Raw genomic sequence first — 22,637 nt, forward strand, 5'->3', positions numbered from 1 at the left:
GAAGAAATGGGCAGAAGACATAAACAGACCCTTCTCCAAAGAGGACATCCAGATGGCCTACAGGCACATGAAATGATGCTCAACATCCCTCATCATCAGGGATACACAAATCAAAACCACACTGAGATACCACCTCATGCCAGTCAGAGTGGCTAAAATGAACAAATCAAGAGACCCTAGTTGCTGGCGAGGGTGTGGAGAGACGGGCACCCTCGTACACTTGGTGGGAATGTAAACTGGTGCAGCCGCTCTGGAGAGCAGTGTGGAGGTTCCTCAAAAAACTATCGATAGAACTCCCTTCTGACCCAGCAATAGCATTGCTGGGGATTTACCCAAGAGAGATAGAAATGCTGATGCATAGGAGCACATGTACCCCAGTGTTCATAGCAGTGCAGAGCCTGATTCAGGTCTTGAACTCACAAACCATGAGATCATGACCTGAGCCAAAGTCAAGAGTCTGACGCTTAACTGACTGAACCACCCAGGCACCCTGTTTTTCAACCTTTCTAAGTCCTAATTAGCACAACTGTTATAAAACCAATTTCCTCAGCAGTAAGGAAAATAAAAATTTGAACAAATAGTAAGTTTGGAACTTCTAAGTTTAGCCTGTATAACTTTGACTTTCTCTGTTTTATTGAAGAGTACCTCTTAATACTCCGAGTGTTTTTGGCAAGTTTAAGATGTGTAAAGATGTGCATGTATGTATTGCTCATTGATTTTTAAGAGCTGCCATGAAAGGACTTATGTAATTTTGCTGGTCAGAGACACTACTGTTGTCTTAAGGTCTAGACGAAAGTGGAAAAATGTGCATATCTTCTATATCAAAATCTTTTGACTGAAAACTGTAATTTTGAAATATTAAAAAGGAGAGTTTGAATCATCTGTTATGGCTTGTACATATATCATGGCCATTATATTCTTGAGTTGCCTGTAATTAGGCGAAGGGAAATACAGTTCATCTTTTTTAATATTATAGTTGATACAGTTATTACACACCACATACAGGACTTCAAGGACTATGTGTTGTTGCTGATTTATTTGCTGTTCTTATTCCACTTTAGTAATTCAAATACATGAAGAGTCCATTGTGAAAAATGCAATGTTAGAGTAGAAGAAATTAGAAATAATAATAGTTCCTTAACTAAACTCATAAAATGGTAACAAATTTAAAACTGCCTGTTAATTTGGTATGGTAGTGACATAAATGAAATTTTTTTGTAATGTGTTCTTTACTTTCATATAATTTGTCTCTACCTTCAGGTAGAATCCTAGAATCCTTTATCCATATTAAAACTAAGCAAGGAACTATTTAAGGAACAGTATGGGGCACAATCTTTAAACATTACACTTATCACTACTAAGCATAGAATTTGAAGCCAATGGGAAAATGAATATTATAAAATTTAATAACTTTTTATTGATTTTAATTCTTTAAAAGATCCTTTAAGTTTTCTGAAATTTTTAAGTCATTTTGGCTTGCCATAATCATGTTTCGTTTAATTTTTTCAGTGTTCAATTTTTGTTATAGCACTTAGTTATTTAAACAGTTCTTCCTATATGAGTTCAAATAAGGTGTTTTTGTTTTTCATGTGTAGATAGTTGTCTTCTTGCACTTTGGCAATCATTTTTACTGGTTTTATCTTTGGGAACATGTGTTCCAGATGCTAAATAACTGCTGTACAAATGAACCTTGAGACAACAACCCATCCCTGAACTGGGAATTATTTGCAAATTCAAGAATATCAGTTAAAAGTACTAATAATGAAATTGACTCAAATCATTGGTTGATTTTTGTGTCTTGTCCTACCAAAATATGTTATAATAACACCTTATTCACAACTCAGTTATAATTTTCAGTTTTAGGTTACTTATACTCTTGACTCGTTAAAGGAGTGAATCATTTTGTTTTGTCAGATTAATTTTACCACTATGTCAGAAAACTAAATGGTGTGGTTATTTATAAAAACTAGGTATATTGCAAGTCATTGTGAGGTAAAGTATCTCCAGAGTAATAATCATAGCCATTTAGAGGTTATTTATGTGTTATAAAGATGGGAATCACAACAGATATTAAATTACCCTATTTAATACAAATCATCATATGTCTGAGTTTAGTGCTTCAAAAACAAGCATAATTTAAAATATATTACATACAGTAACTGCCTTCTCTATTTCTGTTGTTGTCACCCTAGTCTAAGCTCTTAACACCTCACAACTGGATCTCTCTTCTGTGTATCTGTCTCTTCCCCTCTCCAATTCAATAAATCATGACAAGTTTGAGTGTTAACTATGTGCTAGAAACAGTACACAAAACTGAGAACATAGTGGGGACCAACAGAGACCTAGTCCTTACTACATTGAGTTTACAGTGTAGCAAGGAGGACCAAAATTGATAAGGAATTGTAAGTTGATAATGGAATGCGTTACAAAAGGAGAAATTAGGAACAATGGGAGACTATCACAGGACCAACAGTAACCAGATTTGAGACTAAAATGGATAAAAAGTGCTGATGCATAGGAGGAAAACCCTAATGGAGGACCATAGGGGAGGGGAAGGGGGAAAGAGAGTTGGAGAGAGAGAGGAGGGACACAAAACCTGAGAGACTATTGAACACTGAAAATGAACCAAGGGTTGAAGGGGGTGGGGGAGGGGGAAAAGAGGTGGTGGTAATGGAGGAAGGCACTTGTGGGGAAGAGCACTGGGTGTTATATGGAAACCAACTTAACAATAAACTATTAAAAATAAGTAAAATAAAATAAAATAAAATAAAAATTCTTCCAGGAAAAAAAAAATGAGACCTTTCCACTGCTGCCAAAACCAAGACTGCAAATCTCCCAAGTAGGTTGATACAGTGTGAGAAGGGGTTTGGATTAGTCTTCTCATTTCGGAAGTGGCACTTCCAAAATTGTGGTTCTACCAGGTTATGGGGAGTGGGGTTTTGTGTAAGCAAGTTAGGTAGCAAGGGTTGGCACAGTGCTATTTCGGCAGGTAGCCCTGTGCTTACCAAGAAAGGCAGTGGAGGGAAATGGCACCTGCCAGTTTCTTTGTTCTCTGAGGGTCTCTTTGCTGGCTCTCTGGGATGTATTCTGAAATGAGCAAATAACCTCCCCACCTTGTGGCCTAGGTGCTCTTCATATCATTGTTTCCATGCTGTTTGTCCATAGGTTATTTTGCCTGCCTTCTCAAAAAGAGCAGCCCTAATGTCCTCTAGGTTCTAATACAGCAGAGTCCACTGACCCTTAAAACTCCAGAGTTTCAGCCCTGCTTCTTATCAGAAATCATGAAATTCAGCCCCTCTTACTTTCCAAGCCAGGGATTTATTTTTCCCTTGTGGTCCCCTGTATGTTAGTCTGTCTCTCACCTTTCTCTGTGACTAAGGCTTCCTCCCACTGCAGTAGTGAAGATATTTCTCTCTCAAACTGTGTTTCTACCTTCTTTGGTATGGCCTCTTCTCTGCCTTTAATGGTGTAGCTTGTTCTGTCAATTTTCATGTCAATTTCTCGGGTATTAATATGATTTAACAACTAGTTATCTAGTTGTTTTCTTGGGAGGAGGTGAGCCTATGATCCTCCTAGTCCACTACCATCTTCTAAAGCCAGTGTTTCCATTTAAATAGGATGGACAGATTGGGACTCATTGAGCAAAAACTCTAAAAGGAGGGATTATGGAGTAATGGATATGGAAATATGGAAATCAAAAAGGGCACTCCAGGCAGAGAGGATAGCCAGTGCATGTGTTTTATTGAATTACTGAAGAAGAGTAAGGTGGTCAGTGTGACTGGAGCTGTGGGAATTAAAGGGACAGTAGCAAGAGATGAGTTTAGAGAGATCTGAAGAGTACAGATATGTACTGCCTTGCAGGATTACATGTAAGATGTGTTGGGGAAGGACTTTTGGTGCGAGAGGAATGCTCTTTGGATAAAGAAAAGAAAAGACAGTTAAAGGGGGTACCCTTGAATTTGAGATTACTATGAATTGTTTCAATTCAGTAATTCAGTCCCAGTATCATAGATCTTGATTATACTAGCTGAAAAGTTCATATGTTGACTGAAAGTTAGCATGCAGTTGTAACCGGATAGATTTGTGGTTCTGGGGAAGATCACTTAGTATCTTCAAGCTTCAGGTTCATTATTTGTAAAATGAAAAGTTATGGTCTGATTATCTTAAATTCTGTCTAACTTTAATAGTCTCTAATGTCATACTGTGAGATTAAATATAGAAAAAATGTTAATTAAAAGAAAACAAGTGAGAGTAGAGAAGAAAACTCAAATTTCTTCCCATAAAAGAAAGTGGAACTATTACTAGCAATACTTTTTTTTCTTGTTTCTGTACTCCATGATTAAACTGTTAACATACATTCAATTGAGGTATATATTTAAAGCATTCCAGACATATTTGTACATTTAGTTGGATAATTTGACTAAATCAAATCATATTTCCCCCTAATTTACATTCTCAGTTTGAAGATACAGTTGTGTCTTTAATTTTGAGTTTATAACCCAAAGGATAGAAAGAAAATAAAAGCAGTAATTGCTTGAAGAGTTGTCTAATCTGCTTACTAATAACACAGGTAGACAGGTACATATCTAGATGGTAGCAGAGTAGTTGAAGTACTTTTGAGATGACATTTCTTACTCTAATTTTATATTATAGGCAGTCATGAAGCTTGCCATGGTGCATAAGATTTTTTTTTTTAACCAGATGGAAAATTAAAGAGAAAATGCCACGTGGAAATAGTCCTACTGTGAATTGATCTCTCTTAAAATGGCTTCAGGTTCCCCTTCTTTTTTTTTCCCTAGGCCCCCTTCTTTTACTTTCTAGGCAATAAAGATTACTTGAGGTTTATGTTAGCAGGATATGATGAAGATCTTGTACAAAAATGTAGAAGTGTAGGTCCCTGAGGGAATCAGTGAATTAAAAGTAGAAAAAGAACTAAACATATGATAGGGTATTTATTTGTCCTAGTTGATCCAGAGGAGGATGATCCTTAAGAGCATTTGTTTGGTGGTATTTGAAGAAAATGTCAAGAGATCCTGAGAGCAAATAATTCTCACTTATTTAATGAATTCTCCTTACCAGCAGGGTGGCCACATTTTTCTTAGTAAAAAGGGATGTGAGCATGCATGACAAAGTTGATGCACATCATTCAGCTTCTGTTGTAAGAACTAAATGTATAGGGTGTGGCAGAAAGATTAATTTCAATTCCTAATATGTGATTAAAAAATTGGTTTCCTTCTTAAGCATAATTTTAATTAGAATTTAAACATTTATAATATAATAACTTCCCTTAATGCTGATGTTATCATAAGATCTGGAGTTATTTTCCACATCATGGAAGATTACTAAGTTTTTAAATATTACTTTGCTTTAACGTAATATTGCTTAACTAGTTTAGTATTGCTGCACTCTAGTTCTTCAAGTAGTGGTGCCCAGTGATAGTTTGTATTAAACACTGTATTAATTAGGATACACCATTTTCATTACTTTTCAGCATTAGAAGTAGAAACCCACATGTAAAAAAGAAATATTGGAATACCTGGAATATGGATAAGTATAGTCTTTTAAATATCAGAGTAACTAAGTTCTGTACTCAACTATTTCATTTTATTTCATTACTATTAAATGGGACATCCTATTTTTTAAATTTATTTTAGAAACATTGTTCATTCTAAAACTTTGAAGAAACTTGAAAGGGCTTATGACCTTGCTATATCTTTTCTCATGTATGAACCTTATGGTAATGGTATCTGATCCAAATCTGACTTTGGGACCTTGGAAATAAAGTCAATCTTTAAAAACAAATAGATACCCCCATTCCAAATCTTCATTTTTGATATTTAAAAAGGTTGTTTTTTCCTTTTGTAAAGAATGTATGTGGTTATATATTTAAACTTGCTAATTCTTTTTGATTAGTTATAGTTAATAAAATAAATGGGCATCATTCAATTATTTATTTGATCTATGAAGTTCTCTTATCTGACAGGTATTTTTTTCCTTTTGATTTTAATAGAACATTCAAATAAAAACTTTGGCAGATGATGTGGTAAGGTGGTCTCAGTAGCATGTTGTTATGTTACTTATGCATGTTGCCTTTTTATTCAAGTGGGTAGACATTAAAGCATTGATGTATGTAAGATAGAAGCTGTCTAGATGTTTACAAAGTAAAATGGAAGAATTGTCTATAGAGTGTCTTCTATTTTTTTGAAAAATCAGTATACATTATGAGAACTCAACAAGATTTTGATATCTTTATACATACCTTAACCAAATTTTGAAAAATCTCTATGTAAATCTAACTGGAAAACACCTATTTTTTCCTTTTTAACTGCCAAGTAAATTGTGAATAAGAAGATTAATATGAATTTTAGGGGAAATTAATTTAAAATAGAAAGAAAGTTTCTTATTTTAGTTAGATATGTGCTATTAAATTTAAATTCCTCAAATATTTTGAGCTGAGGCTATTATAGTAAAACTTATTAAAAGTTATGGGCTTAACATTTAAATGTGCCCTTTTGTAGCTAAACTTTTAAAGATGATATTTTAAGCAGTGGCATTTTTTTCATTATGAAATGACAAATAATGTAAAATATTATTTGTGATTTAAGGAGGTAAAAGTATGTGGCTTATCTTCATTTTCTTATCAAGATATAGTTGAAAGCAAAAGCCAATTTTCCAGATAGAAATGAAAGGCAGAGTGGAAAATCAAATATATATGTGAATAATGTTACTCAGTAAAAAGCTAGCACTTTGAAAGGGACATGAAGGGACAGGAACAAAGAAATTTTGATTTAATGCTCAATTGCATATTTCAATGCTTTTATGTCCACCATATTTTTTAGTGAAATTAGGCTGTTGGATATGTACTCAAACTTATTTGGGATTACTTAATATTTTGTCTTGAGTGGTTTGAAGATATAATACATACCTAAACCAGCTTAATTTTCCTTAAATACTTAAAAGAAAATTTGAATATAGTTCAAAATGATGTGAAGAAATGAACCTTAGTATGAACACTTAAATAGTAACCAGGGACTTATAAATTTAGCAAGTTGCTTTTTCTGTCAAATGAGAGAGTTGATCTAGATGATTTTTCAAGTTTCTTCCCAATTCTAAAACACTATCATTTATATAATCTCTTTGCAAGCAACCATATTCTAAAATCATTTTTGTAATCCTAAACAAGTTGCATAAAACTGGTCATATTTTATTATAAGTACATTTATTTTTAAGAAAGTGTTCTTTGAATCAAAATAATAAGTATGTTCTTTTAATGGGGGGGGTCAATGGGAATTTACATAAGTTGGGGTAATAACTTCTGTGATGCTTTTTGTGTTTTTGAAATAATTTATAAGGGCTCCGTAACATGCCCTGTCCTCACATCTAACATGGCTGCCTATTTAACATGAGTTGATGGTATGCATGTGCTTTCTAACAGAAACCAGAATAAAACTGAGTTGCATTCAGTTTTATGGATGTTACTAATTTTTGATGTCTGATATTTTGTGGTTTAATACAGATTGGGCTGTTTATATGTACCTGGAGTCATTAACTCACTTTATATCAAATAGCAAGCTGATTATTAGAGACTGTGCTAGTTATTAGAGATTATACATGGAATCAATGGTGTAGTGTTAATATCAGTAACGCATCAAGTTCTTTATGATAGTTTTTGTAGAATAAGACATTTTTATTTATCTTAACATTTCCATTAAATGGAAAAGGTGATGTCTTGCTGTCCTCATTTTTTAGGGAAAAAAGTAATGGAAATAATAACAAGAATAATAAATAGCAGTTAAGTACACTAAACATATGAACTTATTTGAATCTCATAATAACCCTGTGGTGTAGGTAACATATGGTTTATTTATTTAATATATATTAACTTGTTATCTGTATTTTAGAGATGAGGAAACAGAGAAAGAGCATGTAATTTGCATAGGGTTCCTCAGCTAACAAATGACAGATTCAAACCCAGGCAATCTGGCTTCAGAGTCTTTGTTATTTACCATTATACTTGACCACTATGCTGACAAGGTATCCATAGATACTTGTCACAGCTTTTGGCACTTTGAAGAGAGAAATATTACTGTAATTTCCCTACTTCAACTTGAATATTGGGGCTCTTTTTTATTACTTTATTTCTCTAGTTCAAAAGTTGCTACCAAAGCTATATTGTCCCTCAAACAACTGCATGATTTTGATGCAAGACTTTTTACCTATTCAATGTAAAATGGAAATGGAGAGGGACTAAGATTTACTTTGGAGGAATACCTTTCACACCTCAGACTTCCTAGACTGAATTAAAACGTTTCAAAATTGTGCAATCTCTAACTAGAAATTCTTGCTTAAAATAAGAGTTTGTCAAAAGACAATAATGACATATATTATACTAAGTGCTGTTTTAATGTTTCAGTACTTAATATTTGTTATTCTGGATTTCTTTCTTAGAGTTTCTTATTTTTTTTTTCCTCTTGGTAGCGTGACCGAATTACAAGTTTCAGAAAATCTACTGTCAAAAAAGAAAAACCTCTTATTCAGCATCCTATTGATTCTCAAGTTGCAATGAGTGAGTTTCCAGCAGCTCAGCCATTGTATGATGAACGATCGTTGAATTTGTCAGAAAAGGAAGTACTGGATCTTTTTGAAAAAATGATGGTAAGTTTGACCTTTACTTTTGTTGTAATTTAAAAATGTGTGTGCCCAGAGTAGTACTGGGTTTTAATTATGTGTGTTTGTATGGACTGTATTTATATCATGTAAAAGAGAGACCAGAAACTTGTTGATACAACAGAACTATTTTCAAAAGTATGTTTTTTTAAATGTTTTAAATATTTATTTTTGAGAGAGACAGTGTTATACCCAAGTTTTAATATCGCCCACAAAAACCAGAGACTACCAGGGAGACCAAAACACACATGCAAAAGCAAAGGGCGGTTTTATTATGGGCTTAGGCTGGCTCAGCCTGAGCTAGGGCCCACAGACTTTAGAGGCGCAGTGGATTCATGCTGAGAGCCCTGAACAAAGGCAGGGTAGGGCTTTTATGAGTTTCGGAAGGGGGAGTTACAGGAAATTGTGACACAGGTAGTGACTCAATCACTATTGCCTATTATTATTGGCAGTTACTTTAACCATACATTGATACTTTTAGTTGAAGGCAATCACAACACTTAGAGTATTGAGCAATCACAGAGTGGGCCCAGGACCCTCACGTAGGGCGTGACTAGCCTTCTAGGCCTGCCCTTAGAAATGTTAAGGGTGTTACCTGGCCTTTCCTGATTGGTGTTACAAGGGAGGTCCCTCCTTCCTCGGGCAATGTGTGCCCTTCTATTGTCTAATGATTCTGAGAAGCCGAATTCAGACCTGAGTCCTTACAACAGAGAGACAGGGACAGAGAGAGAGAGGGAGAGAGAGAGAGAGAGAGAGAGAGAGGCAGAGAGACAGAGAGACAGGGAGACACAGAATCCAAAGCAGGCTCCACACTCTGAGCTGTCAGCACAGAGCCAACATGGGGCTCGAACTCCTAGTCTGTGAGATCATGACCTGAGCTGAAGTCAGAGCTTAATAGATTGAGCCCCTTCAGATATATGTTTTTTGAGTTAAAACATTCTTACCTGACTATCGCCTCCACTATGAGCTCTTGAAAGCAGGGGCTGTTGTATTTGTGTCTGTTAGTATTTTGTATTCTCTGGCAAATTGACTCAGTTTTTCAATTAACTAATTTGTGTTTCTCTTTCTGTGAAGAAGAACAGACCAAAGTTCACTTTCCAGAAAACAGCACAAGGTATCTTGTTGTTTCTATGGAATAGAGTTGGAACAGCAGAGTAAAACAGACAAAGAAAAAACAGTAGAGTGGAAATAATGCCTGGGAGGAGAAGGAGAAGGAAGTAGGAGGACTCTAGGCTCAGCTTGTTCCAGAAACACAGCTAGATAACTATCAAATCATTTTAAATACCTCATAAATTGACCTAGAGACTGATAGAACAAACTCCACAACTAAAGAGAGAAAAGAGGCCACATGGAGGAAGGTAGAAAGTGCAGAGATATGGTTTAGGGACAAATCACAGCTGCTTAGGAGGGGACAGAGCCACAGTCATGGGGGGCAGAGAGGGAGAGAGAGAGAGATACATATAGAGACAGACAGACAGACACACAGAGCCTGCACAAGGAGAACATTTCCCCAAAGATGTTGGCTTGGAAAATGAGATGGACTGAATTTCTTGAGTTCTTGTAACCAGCAGGACTTAAAGCCTGGAGTTTTAAAGGTCAATACATTTGGCTGGCATAGAACCCTGAGGGCATTGCCCTGCACCTGGAGAGAAGGCAGGCAAACGATCTAGGGACAGATGTTACTGAAACAGTGATTTGAAGAGGGGCGGGGGGGGGGGAGCACACAGTGGGGAGATTATTTGCTATTCTCTGAGCTTGCCCCTTTGAGGCAGTGTTCGTAAAGACACCTCTCTAGGAACAAAAGAGCAGGAGATATAACTGGCTTTTCTATCCTACTGAGGAAAGCAGAGAGACTTAGACAAATGCAAAGACAAAGGAATATATCCCAAATGAAAGAACAAGATAAGGCCTCAGCCAGAAATCGAAGCGAAACAGATATAAGTAATATGCCTAATGGAGTATTAAAAGCAAAGATCTTAAGGATACTCACTGGGACTGAGAAAAGAAGACATCAGTGACAGCCTAACTACAGAGATAAAAGAATTAAAAAAGAATCAGAGATGAAGAGTGAAATAAACAAGATTAGAAATATCTGTTTTGCTTCGATTTCTGGATGAGGCCTTATCTTGTTCTTTCATTTGGGATATATTCCTTTGTCTTTGCATTTGTCTAAGTCTCTGCCTTCTTCTGTAGGATAGAAAAGTCAGTTATAAAATCAGTGTACAGAAATAAGTTTCATTTCTATACACTAATAATGAAACAGCATCAGCCATAGAAACTTCTTTCTAGATATGGCTCCTGAGGCAAGGGAAACAAAAACAAAAAAAAACTTTTGAGAGTACATGAAAACATTCTGCACAGCAAAGGAAACAATCAAGAAAACTATAAGGCAGCCTACAGAATTGGAGAAGATATTTGCAAATGAGTTAACTGATAAAGGATTATTATCCAAAATGTATAAAGAACTTAGAAAACTCAATACCCAAAAAGCTAATAATCCAATTAAAAAATGTGTAGAAGAAATGAATAGGTATTTTTCTATGAAGATATCCACATGGCCAATAGGCACACGAAAAGATGTTCGACATCACTGATCACCATGGATATGTAAATCAAAACTACACTGAGATATCACCTCACACCTGTTGGATGGCTAAAATTAACAGCACAAGAAACAACAGTTGAGGAGGATATAGACAAAAGGAACCCCCCCTACATTTTTGGTGGGAAAGCAAACTGATGCAGTCACTGTGGACAAGTATGAAGGTTCCTCAGAAAGTTAAAAATGGAAGTACCCTATGATCGAGCAATTGCATTACTAAGTATTCAAATAATACAAAAATAGTAATTCAAAGGGTTACATGCAGTCTGATTTTTGTAGCAGCTTTATCTACAATAGCTAGGTATGGAAACTGTCCATGTGTCAATTGATTGATGAATGGATAAAGAAGATGTGGTATGCATGTATACATACATATATACATATACACACACACATACATATATGGGCTATTATTCAGCCATAGAAAAGAATGAAATCTTGCCATTTGCAATGATATGGATGGCAGTAGAGAGTATTATGCTAAGTGAAATAAGTCAGATAAAGATGAATACCATATGATTTCACTCATTTGAATTTTAAAAAAGAAAACAAATGAACAAAGGGAATAAAAAAGAGAGGCAAAGCAAGAAAGAGACTCAACTATAAAGAACAAACTGATGGTTATCAGAGGGAGGTAGATCTAGGGAATGGATTGAATAGGGATGGGAATTAGGGAGTGCACTTGTGATGGGCACTGGGTGATATATGGAAGTGTTCAATCATTATATTGTACACCAGAAACTAATATTACACTGAATGTTAACTAACTGAAATTTAAATTAAAACAAAAAATACAGTGAAAGGGGTAGAAGAATTAATTCCTCCAAGTTTGCTCAATTAGCAGTTATATAGCATTTTTAGTATGTTTTTTAAATTTTATAGTTTGCAGTCTAGATTATTTCTTCTGTTAGATAATAATATAATACTTCGAATATTTAGAAATTTATTGTAGGAGAATGGAGGGGGGAGGATTTAGGACATGTTACATTATTTTGCTTGACCAGATAAATGATAGAGATTCTGATTCATCATTCATTCATTTATAATTTTATCCTACTTAATATTGTTAAGTTTTTTTGTGGATGTTTATTGATGTAGAGTTAAGGTTCATAGGAGTTTCACAGGTCCCCTTATCTACATCAGAATGAAAGGTTAAGAATCACTGAAAATCTGTAGTCTTCAACTCTGCTCATTTCAGAACATCTTGTCAATATCCCTCTCCCACCCCACTACTTTGCTCCTGTACTTATAAGAATTAGCAGGCCTTCAATAAATACTTGTGCAAAGTTGTTGAATAAAGCCAAACAAATTCCCTTTATCTTTAAGCTTTCCCTTGATGGTTTCTCCTATCTAGCCACACTGGCATCTGGCTTTTCCCCTGTTACAAGTCCTGGCATTGCTACCCTCTTCTGCCATTTCCTCCTAGCTCTGTGGTTCACCCTTTTTCCTGCTGCTCCTTCTATGTTATCTTTGAATCACCTTTCATTGACTCTTTGTCTAATGAAGTCTCTTATGTGCTGATATTCCTTGACAGTAATAGCATTTAGCTATCTTTTTGCTTTTTCCCTTACTGTTTGTTTCAGTTATTTTAGCAATTGTATTGGAAACTCCTTCAATGCATTTTTGCTCTTAGTTCCTTGATTTCCTCAACTCTGACATTTGTATGTATATATATTTAGCTAAGTACTTTCATGAATACACCTTGGATTGTGTTTTCTTTGAAATGATCCTGTCTCCAAGATCTTAAGCTCTGAAATTCTCCTTGGAAGCTAAATAACCTATATTACCTTTCCCAGGTCCATAATTCTGCAGAGCAAGAATTGTGTAGTGGTTAAAATCATACCTTGGGGTTATCAGACTTGGGTTTGAATTTGGCTCTGCCATTAATTGCACTATGCCGCAAAGTTTATATAACTTTTATAAAATTTATTTTTTGGATTAAAGAAGATATTATTACAGTAGTACGTGGAATGTAAGCTTTCTCTATAGATAATTTTATAAATGTTTTGTTTCATTCCCTTCCTTTATCAAATAAAGCTCTGTTCTTTCTTTAGTTGTCAATATTTCCCAATTACCCAGACTGCCCCTCATTTTATCACTTGGTTATTTTATCTTAATTACCCCCAACAATGATGACAGCAACAACAGAAACATTTGTGACACTATTAAATTTTTTATCTTTTAAAATCATCTTTCCTTTTTTCACTCACACTTCACACAAATTACACCTACTACTTTAATCTGCTTACCAATTTTTGCAGTATTGAAATAGTTCTAGTTTTCCTATGGCATTGGCACACTCCGGTTCACTTAAGCTCAACATTTATAGCCATCTTTCATGGTGTTTGTTTTCTTAGTCACTTCTAATTGCTTGCCAAATCCCATTGTTCTGCTTTTGGAGTGACTTTTAACATCTGTTTCCTCAGCTATCCTTCAGCTGTTCTTGCTCTAGTTTAGACAATATCCCTCTCTAATTGTTTTTTGTGAGCTATGAAAATAGTTTCCTAAACTGATCTTCCTCCTGCCCTTCAGGTTTTGAACATTCTAATCTAGTAGTAATCCCTATTATTTCCTATTAATGATTCCAAGACCAATTCTTTTTCTTAAGCTCCAAATAGGCCTTTATGTTTTCAGAGTCATTTTATACAACTCCATCTCATTCCCTCAACTGTGCTCCTTTTACTTTTACTTTGCTGTTCAGTCCTCAAGAAGTCTTCCCATCTTTATTCTCTACTGATGACCTTGCTGTTTAATTTACTAAGTAAATTGAAGCAATCACAACAGAGCTTCCACAGATTCCTAGCACCACAGCTACCTAAATTTAACTGTCCACACTGAACATAGTTTCTTACTACCTGCCACCATAGATCAACTTTTCAGGTTTTCTTCTCTTTCTGTAGAAGGTTACATTCCTTCTCACCTAGTCAAGGACTTGTTCCCATATTTTTCTTTTTGAAAAAATATTTATTTATTTCTGTATTTTGAGAGAGAGAGAATGAGCGAGCAAGAGCGAGAGAGCGAGTGAGCAAGCAGGAGAGGGAGAGAGAATCCCAAGCAGACTTCACACTGTCATCGTGGTGCCTGATGTGGGGCTCAAGCTCATGAAGCATGAGATTGTGATCTGAACTGAAATTCAGAGTCAGACGCTTAACCAACTGAGCCACGCAGAAACCCCTCCAGTAATTTTCTCCTCTCTTGTACCATTCTCTTGTACTTCCCAGTACCATTGCAAACATGCTGTCTCATTTTACCAAATCTTTTATTGACCTTATCTCCCTTGCCAGCTACTGTTCAGTTTTTACTATCTTTTGAAGCAAAACACCTCCTTTTAATTTGGTTTGTATTTACTACTTCTGATTTTGTAATGACAAGGTCTGAACCTAACAGACTCCATGACAGAGGCCCCCCTCTAAGCTAGAAGGTCTAAGGTGCAGTTTCTCTGGAACTATTAGGCAGTTACACATTGCCTAGAGAAGAGACCACTTTGCGGTATCCAATCAGGAAAGGCCAGCTACCTCTCCCCACATTCCTAAGACAGAGACCAGCAGATGGGAACTTTAGATAGGACCCTATTACCGAATGTTAAAGTTAACACGATAGTCACTAAATAAGACCCTGAACTCGCTCTGTAATTGGTTAATTTCAAAGATACCCTAAATGTTGTAATTGGGTCCCGCCAAAAGTAACGAACACCCTGGACAATGTGTATGGTTAGAGCTACTGCCAATGCTGTTATACAATAATGATTGGATGCCACAATTGCTTGTAACTCCCCCTTCCCAAACCCCATAAAAACCCTACTCAGCCCTTGTTCAGGGCTCTCAGCATGGACCCACTGTGTTGGTGTAGGCTGTGAGACCAAACTGAGGCCCGGTGAGCCTAAGCCGTAATAATAAATGCCCTTTGCTTTTACATGCGTGCCTCAGTCTCCCTGGTGGCTTCTGGTTTTGGGGTGATATTGAAATCTTGGGCATTACAATTTCTCTCCTGAACTCAACTCACAGCTGGGTTTCCATTCCAATATTTCATCAAAACTATTCTTATCAGCCTCACGAAAGAGCTTCATGCTGCTCTATTGAATGATCAGTTCTAAGGTCTCATCTTAATCTATTAGTAGCTTTTGATACAGTTGATCATTCTGTCCAATTTGAAATGCTTCCTCCCTCTCCGACTCCCAACATTGATTTGGTTTTCCTCCAGATTCTTTGGCTACTTCTTTTCAATATTCTTTGCTGATTCCTTTTCATATTCTCAACCTTTAACTGTAGCAGAGACTCAGGGATCAGTCCTTGCACATCTCCAATCTGCACTGTCTCCTTTGGTAATTACGACCAGTACTGTGTTTTTAAATCCAGTTTGTGTGCTCACAATTCTGAAATTTTCCTCCAGCCTGGTTCTCATGTCTGAACTCTAGACTCATATACCAAACTTCAAAATCAACATCTCACCTTGAATGATCGATAGACTTCTCAAAAGTGATATATTTAAAGCTGAACTGCTGATTTTCCTCCCCAAACCTGCCTCCTTCCAGTATCTTCCCCTTCTCAGTTGATGGTATATCCAGCTATCCAGTTACTCAGGCCAAAATCTTGGGAATTGTTTTTGAGTATTTTTTCTCACGGTCAGTTCACTATGTAACACATTAACTCTACCTTCAGTGTAAGGTGCTTGCAGTAGCTGACCATTTCTTAACACCTTCACAGGTCCCATACTAGTTGAAATCTCACCTGGGCTGCCATGAGAGTGGTAGGACTACTAGAACTACTCAACTCTTAATTGATCTCTGTGCTGCACCATGACTGTCTACAGTATATTCTCAACACAGAAATAATATCCATTTAAAACCTGAATGGTATCATGTCAGTTGGCTTATCAAATCTCTACCATGGCTCCCATTTCACTCAGTGTACCAAAGCCAGTACACTTATAATAGCCTATAAGGCCCCATATGATCCCCACCTTCTTTGATATCTTCCTATGCTACTCTCCCCATTTGCTTGCTGTTTCAGACATGCACCAGCCTTTTGTGTAACTATAGCCCTAGGCAAAAATGATTCTTGGTAGTTTCTAAATATTTTTTTTTTTACTTTTTGTACCATGTTCACAGTGTTAAAAAGTTTTACAACATTTCTATTTTGTGGTTTCAATATTCTAATGTTTGATAAGAAAATTACCACTATCCTCCTTTAACGCATGTTTTCTTTAAAAGATTTGCTTGTGGATTCATAAACATGATTTAAAGAGGGGTAAAACATAGAGCCACATTTCCCCCAATGGCAAGTTTTCTTGCCATGGGAATTTCAGAAAAATAAAACAGATAAATATGATATGATTAAAAGTAACCAAAAGATCAATACATATTTTTTAAGGATTGTATCTCTTTGAGAGAAGTCTACTTGTACATTGAACATTATATATTTTCTATATTATCATGAGTTAGACCATAATCAATTTATATTGAAGAAGTTATTTTATGAATAATCATAGCTTTCATTTACCATGTACTTATTAGCCAGACATGTAACTAAACAGTTTACATGTATTATTTCAGTCGATCTTATTGAAAATGTTACAAAGTAGGTGATATAGTTTTACTTCATTTTCACTTAAGCAAATTGAAGCTTAGTGAGAGTCTAAACAAATGAGTTCTGTAACTTGCCTACCCAGTAAGTGGCTGAGTTGGCACTTAAATTTAGGTACATAAAAATGTAAAAAAAAAAATGGCATTTTGTAGCATCTATCTTTAATAATATTTCATTTAAGCTAAATATAAAATTAATATGTTTTCCTTGCACATATACTCAGTGGAAATAGAAGGCAACTCAGAAGTATATTGGATGGTAGGTAAAACTAGTTTGGGATAGATTACTTCTTACTGATGATGGAAAGTTGCCTGAAATCTCTTTTTCACAAAATTTTTTGTAATGCTTTCTTTAATTCAATATTTGGGGGAGAGAGAGGATGAGTTTTTGAGGGGCAGAGAGAGAGGGAGACACAGAATCCAAAGCAGGCTCCAGGCTTTGAGCTGTCAGCCCAGTGTCCAACACAGGGCTTGAACCCACCCAAAAATCGTGAGATTATAACCTGTGCCAAAGTTGGACACTTAACTGACTGAGCCACCCAGGCATCCCTGCCTGTAATCTCTTTTTACAGAACATCTTTTTAAAAGAAAGAGGCCTACAGTATAGTAATTGAAAACTGTTTAAATGCCATTATCTAAGTTGACTGGGAGAAGACAGTTAAATGGTTCTGTTTCTAAAAGACAAGTAGATTTCCCAGCGTGAAATTTCTTTTATTTCACTCTTTGTGGGTCTTCTTCCTTGTAAAACCAAAGTAACAGATGCTCTTCTCCTACTTAATGACCATTATGACACTCTTGTTTTTCTTGATTCTTACCTTTTCATGTGATATTTCTGTTCATGGGCCTTTATAGACTCTAGAGAACTACAAATGAACATATAGGGAATTTTACCTAAGCATATGTGTTTTAGGATACATACTCTGAGGTGTAAACAGTTCTAAATAATTGCATGGAATAACACGTTATACATAGTAATAGTGTATGAGATGCTTGATCAGAAATAAGTTACTTTAAAACTGCTAATACAATTTATTATTTGGAATTTCTAGATAATGAATGATATATTTTGGTAAGACTTTTGGTGAAAAACTTAAAAATGAAAGGCAATATTCAAATGTGATCCTATCTTACTCTAATAATTGAAACTGTATTATGCCTGAAGATCTTATCTATCAATAGCATATCTCACTGTACAGGCTTGTATATATAGGTAATAGTGGATATTGGATTGAATCTGAAATTACTACAGGACATATGTTTTTTAAGCATTAACTCTTATTTTTGATTACTATAACTCTAATTTCGTTATTAATAGATTATTTTAAACATCATTTGACCCTTTATAGCTAAGTAAAATCATGTAACAAGTCCAATTAACTGAAAGATCTGAGTGGTTAGATTTTACTTTACTAGTGTATTTGCAGATGGCTAATGTTTCATTAATTCTGACATCTATCCCCTGCATTGGAATGTTACTTTTCATATGGTAGATATTCAGTGAAACAATTATAGATGTATCTTTTGCATAATGGTATTAATGGCTATCACTGACAGATTTAAACCTCCAAATTTGAGAGTTTTAGATGAATGTTTTATGAAGCATATGCTATTTATTAACAGCATGTAGTTTGTAAAACTGAATTTTGAATTTAGAGTATGGTCACTGACTATTAATTAAAAATTAGGAGGCATTTCTTCTACTAAAACTTTCAAGAATGAAAAATACTTTTTTTGGGACCCCTGGGTGGCTCAGTCGGGTAAGCGTCCAACTGTGGCTCAGGTCATGATCTTACGGTTTGTGGGTTTGAGACCCCCGTCGAACTCTGTGCTGACAGCTCAGAGCCTGGAGCCTGCTTCAGATTCTGTATCTTCCTCTCTCACTGTCCCTCTGCCACTCATGTTCTCTCTGTCTCTGAAAAATAAATAAATGTTAAAATTTAAAAAAACACTTGTTTTTATATGATTTTTATAATTACCAGCAGGGGTATATTTTACTTGCTCTTTATGATTCTTGTTCCCCTCTTCTGCCCAGAGCCATGTTTCCAAATGTTTTACAAGTAGGTAAAGGTAGGAGGACTAAAACAGCAAACTGCTACTACATTATTTTTGCTAACTTTTAATTTTTTAAAATATTTATTTACTTCTGAGAGAGAGAGAGAGAGAGAGAGAGAGAGAGAGAGAGAGAGAGAGAGAGCGAGCGCGCCAGAGCGCATGAGCAGGGAAAGGTGGAGATAAGAGACGGAGACCCAGAATCCAAAGCAGGCTCCAGGCTCTGAGCTGTCAGCACAGACGTTGGGCTCAAACTCAAGAGCCATGAGATCATGACCTGAGCTGGTCAGACGCTCAACCAACTGAGCCATACATGCACCCCATTTTTTTGGTAACTTTAAAAGATGACTGAACTATAGTAGTGTTATGTATCTCTAACCTGAAATTCAAATTTGAATGAGGTTCATATTTGTAACCTTTCTTATGCTAATCAGAAGAATTTTGTATTGCTTCTAATTGGTGAAATACTTCTTCCTCTCTTCTTTAAATATACATAAGTTAATAATGCTGTAATTGAATAACTGTTGTATTCAATATGCTATGTTTCATGGTCTTTTAACTTACATGGCCTTTGAGTTTCATGGCCTTTGAGAATAACTGAATTGGTTTGTGTAAGCTGAGTCTACTTCTTAATGACTATTAAATACTAGTGGTAACTTGTTTTTATACACATTGAATCAATGCAGTTACATAAGTCTGGATCCTTGTGTATTATTAATCTTTTGTATGCTGTTGTTTTTTGGGGAGTACAAGGAGAGAGGGTTTCCATTTTAAGCTTAAACAATAGACATAAAGAGATATCTTGGAAACTCCAACTGGAATTTCATTTCTGTTAGCTAACACAGGGATCTGTTGAAGGGAGGTCCAGCTTACATTGGTGACATTGAATTCATTTAGATGTGCTCTAACATAGGAATTAGTTTTATCATATGCAAAAGTTGAGAATAATGATTTTATGATTAATTTCTAGACACACTTTGTTTAAACCTCATTTTAATATATGATTTCACATGTAAATTTGATGTTTTACACTGTTTCCATTCAGCAATTTATATTAAAATATTTTGAATTTTTGGCATAATTGAATGATGGTGTAGTTACATGTAATAAATACTAAATGGTCTATCCCATATTCTATCTGCCTGTACTCTCATAAATAATCCCAAAGCTTTTAGTTTTGTTCTCTCACTTTTGCCTTTCATTAATTTAGAAAGTTTATATGGCTTTGGACCCCATGTGTTGTACTTTAACCCAAGTATATTTGTTCTCCTTTGTCTGTATCCTGGGTTTCTTTATCATCCAACATCACTGTTTTAGAAGTTGGATAGCTTGGATGAGAACCTTTATGTTCTGTCAACATAAGTAACATGGTTAAATTACCATAAAATAAATTATTGGTAAACCAAGTTTAATGTCTATAATGAGCCATGGAAAGTTTTTAGAAATGATTATATCCATAGAAATCATCTATATAGAATAATTTCCATTGGTTGCATTTACATTTCCAATGTCCTTACTGCATATTATTAGACTGAGAGAACACCAACATACTTTCTAGATGACATATTTTATTTTCTTACAAGTCTCATAAGAAAAACATGTAAAGGAGGAACAAAAATTACCCAGTAAGTAGGGCTAAAAGGTAACTAACTCTGAGTCACATTTAAATATCCTTAACAGATATAATTTTCAACAAAGGTTTATAACTGAGGGATTAGTAGGGTAGGAGTCCCAGGGAGAAGAATCAAGGGAGTTGGGTTTGCAAATTTACTCTTGTAAATGTCACAATACACTTCCTCTGTTCTATATTGCACATAGAAATGTTTTCCAAAATAATTTTTGGTTTGAAAGGTATTTTTTTTTGTTCTTGGTGCAACTGTTAACGGGAACAGTTCCTTGCTAACTCTTTCTGTTGTTTCATTATTAGTGTATAGAAATGCAACTTATTTCTGTACACTGATTTTATATCCTGCGACTTTGATGAATTGTTATATAAGTTCAGGCAATAATTTGGTGGAGTCTTTCAGGTTTTCCATGTAGAGCATCATGTCACTGCAAAGAGTGAACTTCTTCTTTGCCAATTTGGGTGTCTCTTGTTTCATTCTGTTATTGCTGAGACTAGGACTTCCAAAACTGTGCTGAACAACAGTGGTAAGAGTGGACATCCTTTCATGTTCCTGTTAGGAGGGGGAAAACTCTCACATTTTCCTATTGAGGATGATATTAGATGTAGGACCTTCATATATAGCTTTTTTGATTTTATGTTATGTTCCTTCTATCCCAACACTCTTGAGAGTTTTTATTAAGAAAAGATGCTGTGTTTTCTCAAAATTGACAGGATATTGTAAGATTCTTATCCTTCCTTCTATTAATGTATTTATTACCATGAATTTATTACCATTTATTACCATGAATATATTTCTACAACCAGTTAAAATTTTTTACATATAGTTTATTGTCAAATTGGTTTCCATATAATACCCAGTGCTCTCCGCACAAGTGCCCTCCTCCATCACCATCACCCCCTTTCACCTTCCCCCTCCATTTTCAGCCCTCAGTTTGTTTTTTATATTCAAGAGTCTCCCATGATTTGTCTCCCTCCCTCTCCCTAACGTTTTTCCCCCTTCCCCTCTCCATGGTCCTCTGTTAGTTTACTCCTATTAGACCTATGAGTGAAAACATGGTATCTGTCCTCTGTCTGACTTATTTCACTTAGCATGACACCCTCGAGGCCCATCCACCTTGCTAAAAATGGCCATATTTCATTCTTTCTCATTGCCATGTAGTATTCCACTGTATATATAAACCACATCTTCTTGATCCATTCATCAGGTGATGGACATTTAGGCTCTTTCCATGATTTAGCTATCGTTGAAAGTGCCACTGTGAACATTGGGGTACATGTGCCCCTATACATTAGCACTTCTGGCTCCCTTGGATAAATCCCTAGCAGTGCCACTGCTGGGTCATAGGGGAGTTCTGTTGATAGTTTTTTGAGGAACCTCCACAGTGTTTTCCAGAGAGGCTGTACCAGTTTACATTCCCACCAACAGTGTAGGAGGGTGCCCGTTTCTCCACGTCCTCGCCAGCATCTGTAGTGTTTTGATTTGTTCATTTTAGCCACTCTGGCGAAAAGCGGTATCTCAATGTGGTTTTGATTTGTATTTCCCTGATGATGAGTGACGCTGAGCACCATTTCAAGTGCCTGTAGGCCATCTGGATGTCCTCTTTGGAGAAGTGTCTATTCATGTCTTGTGCCCATTTTTTCACTGGATTATTCATTTTTCAGGTGTGGAGTTTGGTGACTTCCTTGTAAATTTTGAATACTAGCCTGTTGTCCAATATGTCATTTGCAACAATCATTTCCCATTATGTATGTTGACTGTTAGTTTTCTTCATGGTTTCCTTTGCAGCACAGAAGCTTTTTATCTTGATGAGGTCCCAATAATTTATTTTGGTTCTTGATTCCCTTGCCTTTGGTGATGTATTGAGTACAGAATTGCTGTGGTTGAGGTCAAGGAGGCTGTTTTCTGCTTTCTCCTCTAGGGTTTTGATGGTTTCCAGTCTCACATTCAGGTCCTTCAGCCATTTTGAGTTTATTTTTGTGTACGGTATAGTTTCATTCTTCTGCATGTTGCTATCCAGTTCTCCCAGCACCACCTACTAAAGAGGCTGTCTTTTTTCCATTGCATACTCTTTCCTGCTTTGTCAAAGATTAATTGGCCATACACTTGTTAG

The 22,637-nt window shown here is 35.7% G+C and overlaps 1 protein-coding gene across 1 annotated transcript in view; it reads left to right on the top strand.

Annotated features, from left to right (window-relative positions):
* The window catches only part of DIAPH2 (diaphanous related formin 2), a 295,986-nt gene that overhangs the window by 52,006 nt on the left and 221,343 nt on the right, over positions 1-22,637 (top strand). Inside the window, exon 2 of the mRNA XM_029930066.1 lies at positions 8,479-8,655. Within this exon, the coding sequence (XP_029785926.1) occupies positions 8,479-8,655 (177 nt within the window). The remainder of the gene's footprint in view (positions 1-8,478; positions 8,656-22,637) is intronic.

Source organism: Suricata suricatta, chromosome X (genome assembly GCF_006229205.1).
Source record: "Suricata suricatta isolate VVHF042 chromosome X, meerkat_22Aug2017_6uvM2_HiC, whole genome shotgun sequence".
Lineage (NCBI taxonomy): Eukaryota > Metazoa > Chordata > Mammalia > Carnivora > Herpestidae > Suricata > Suricata suricatta.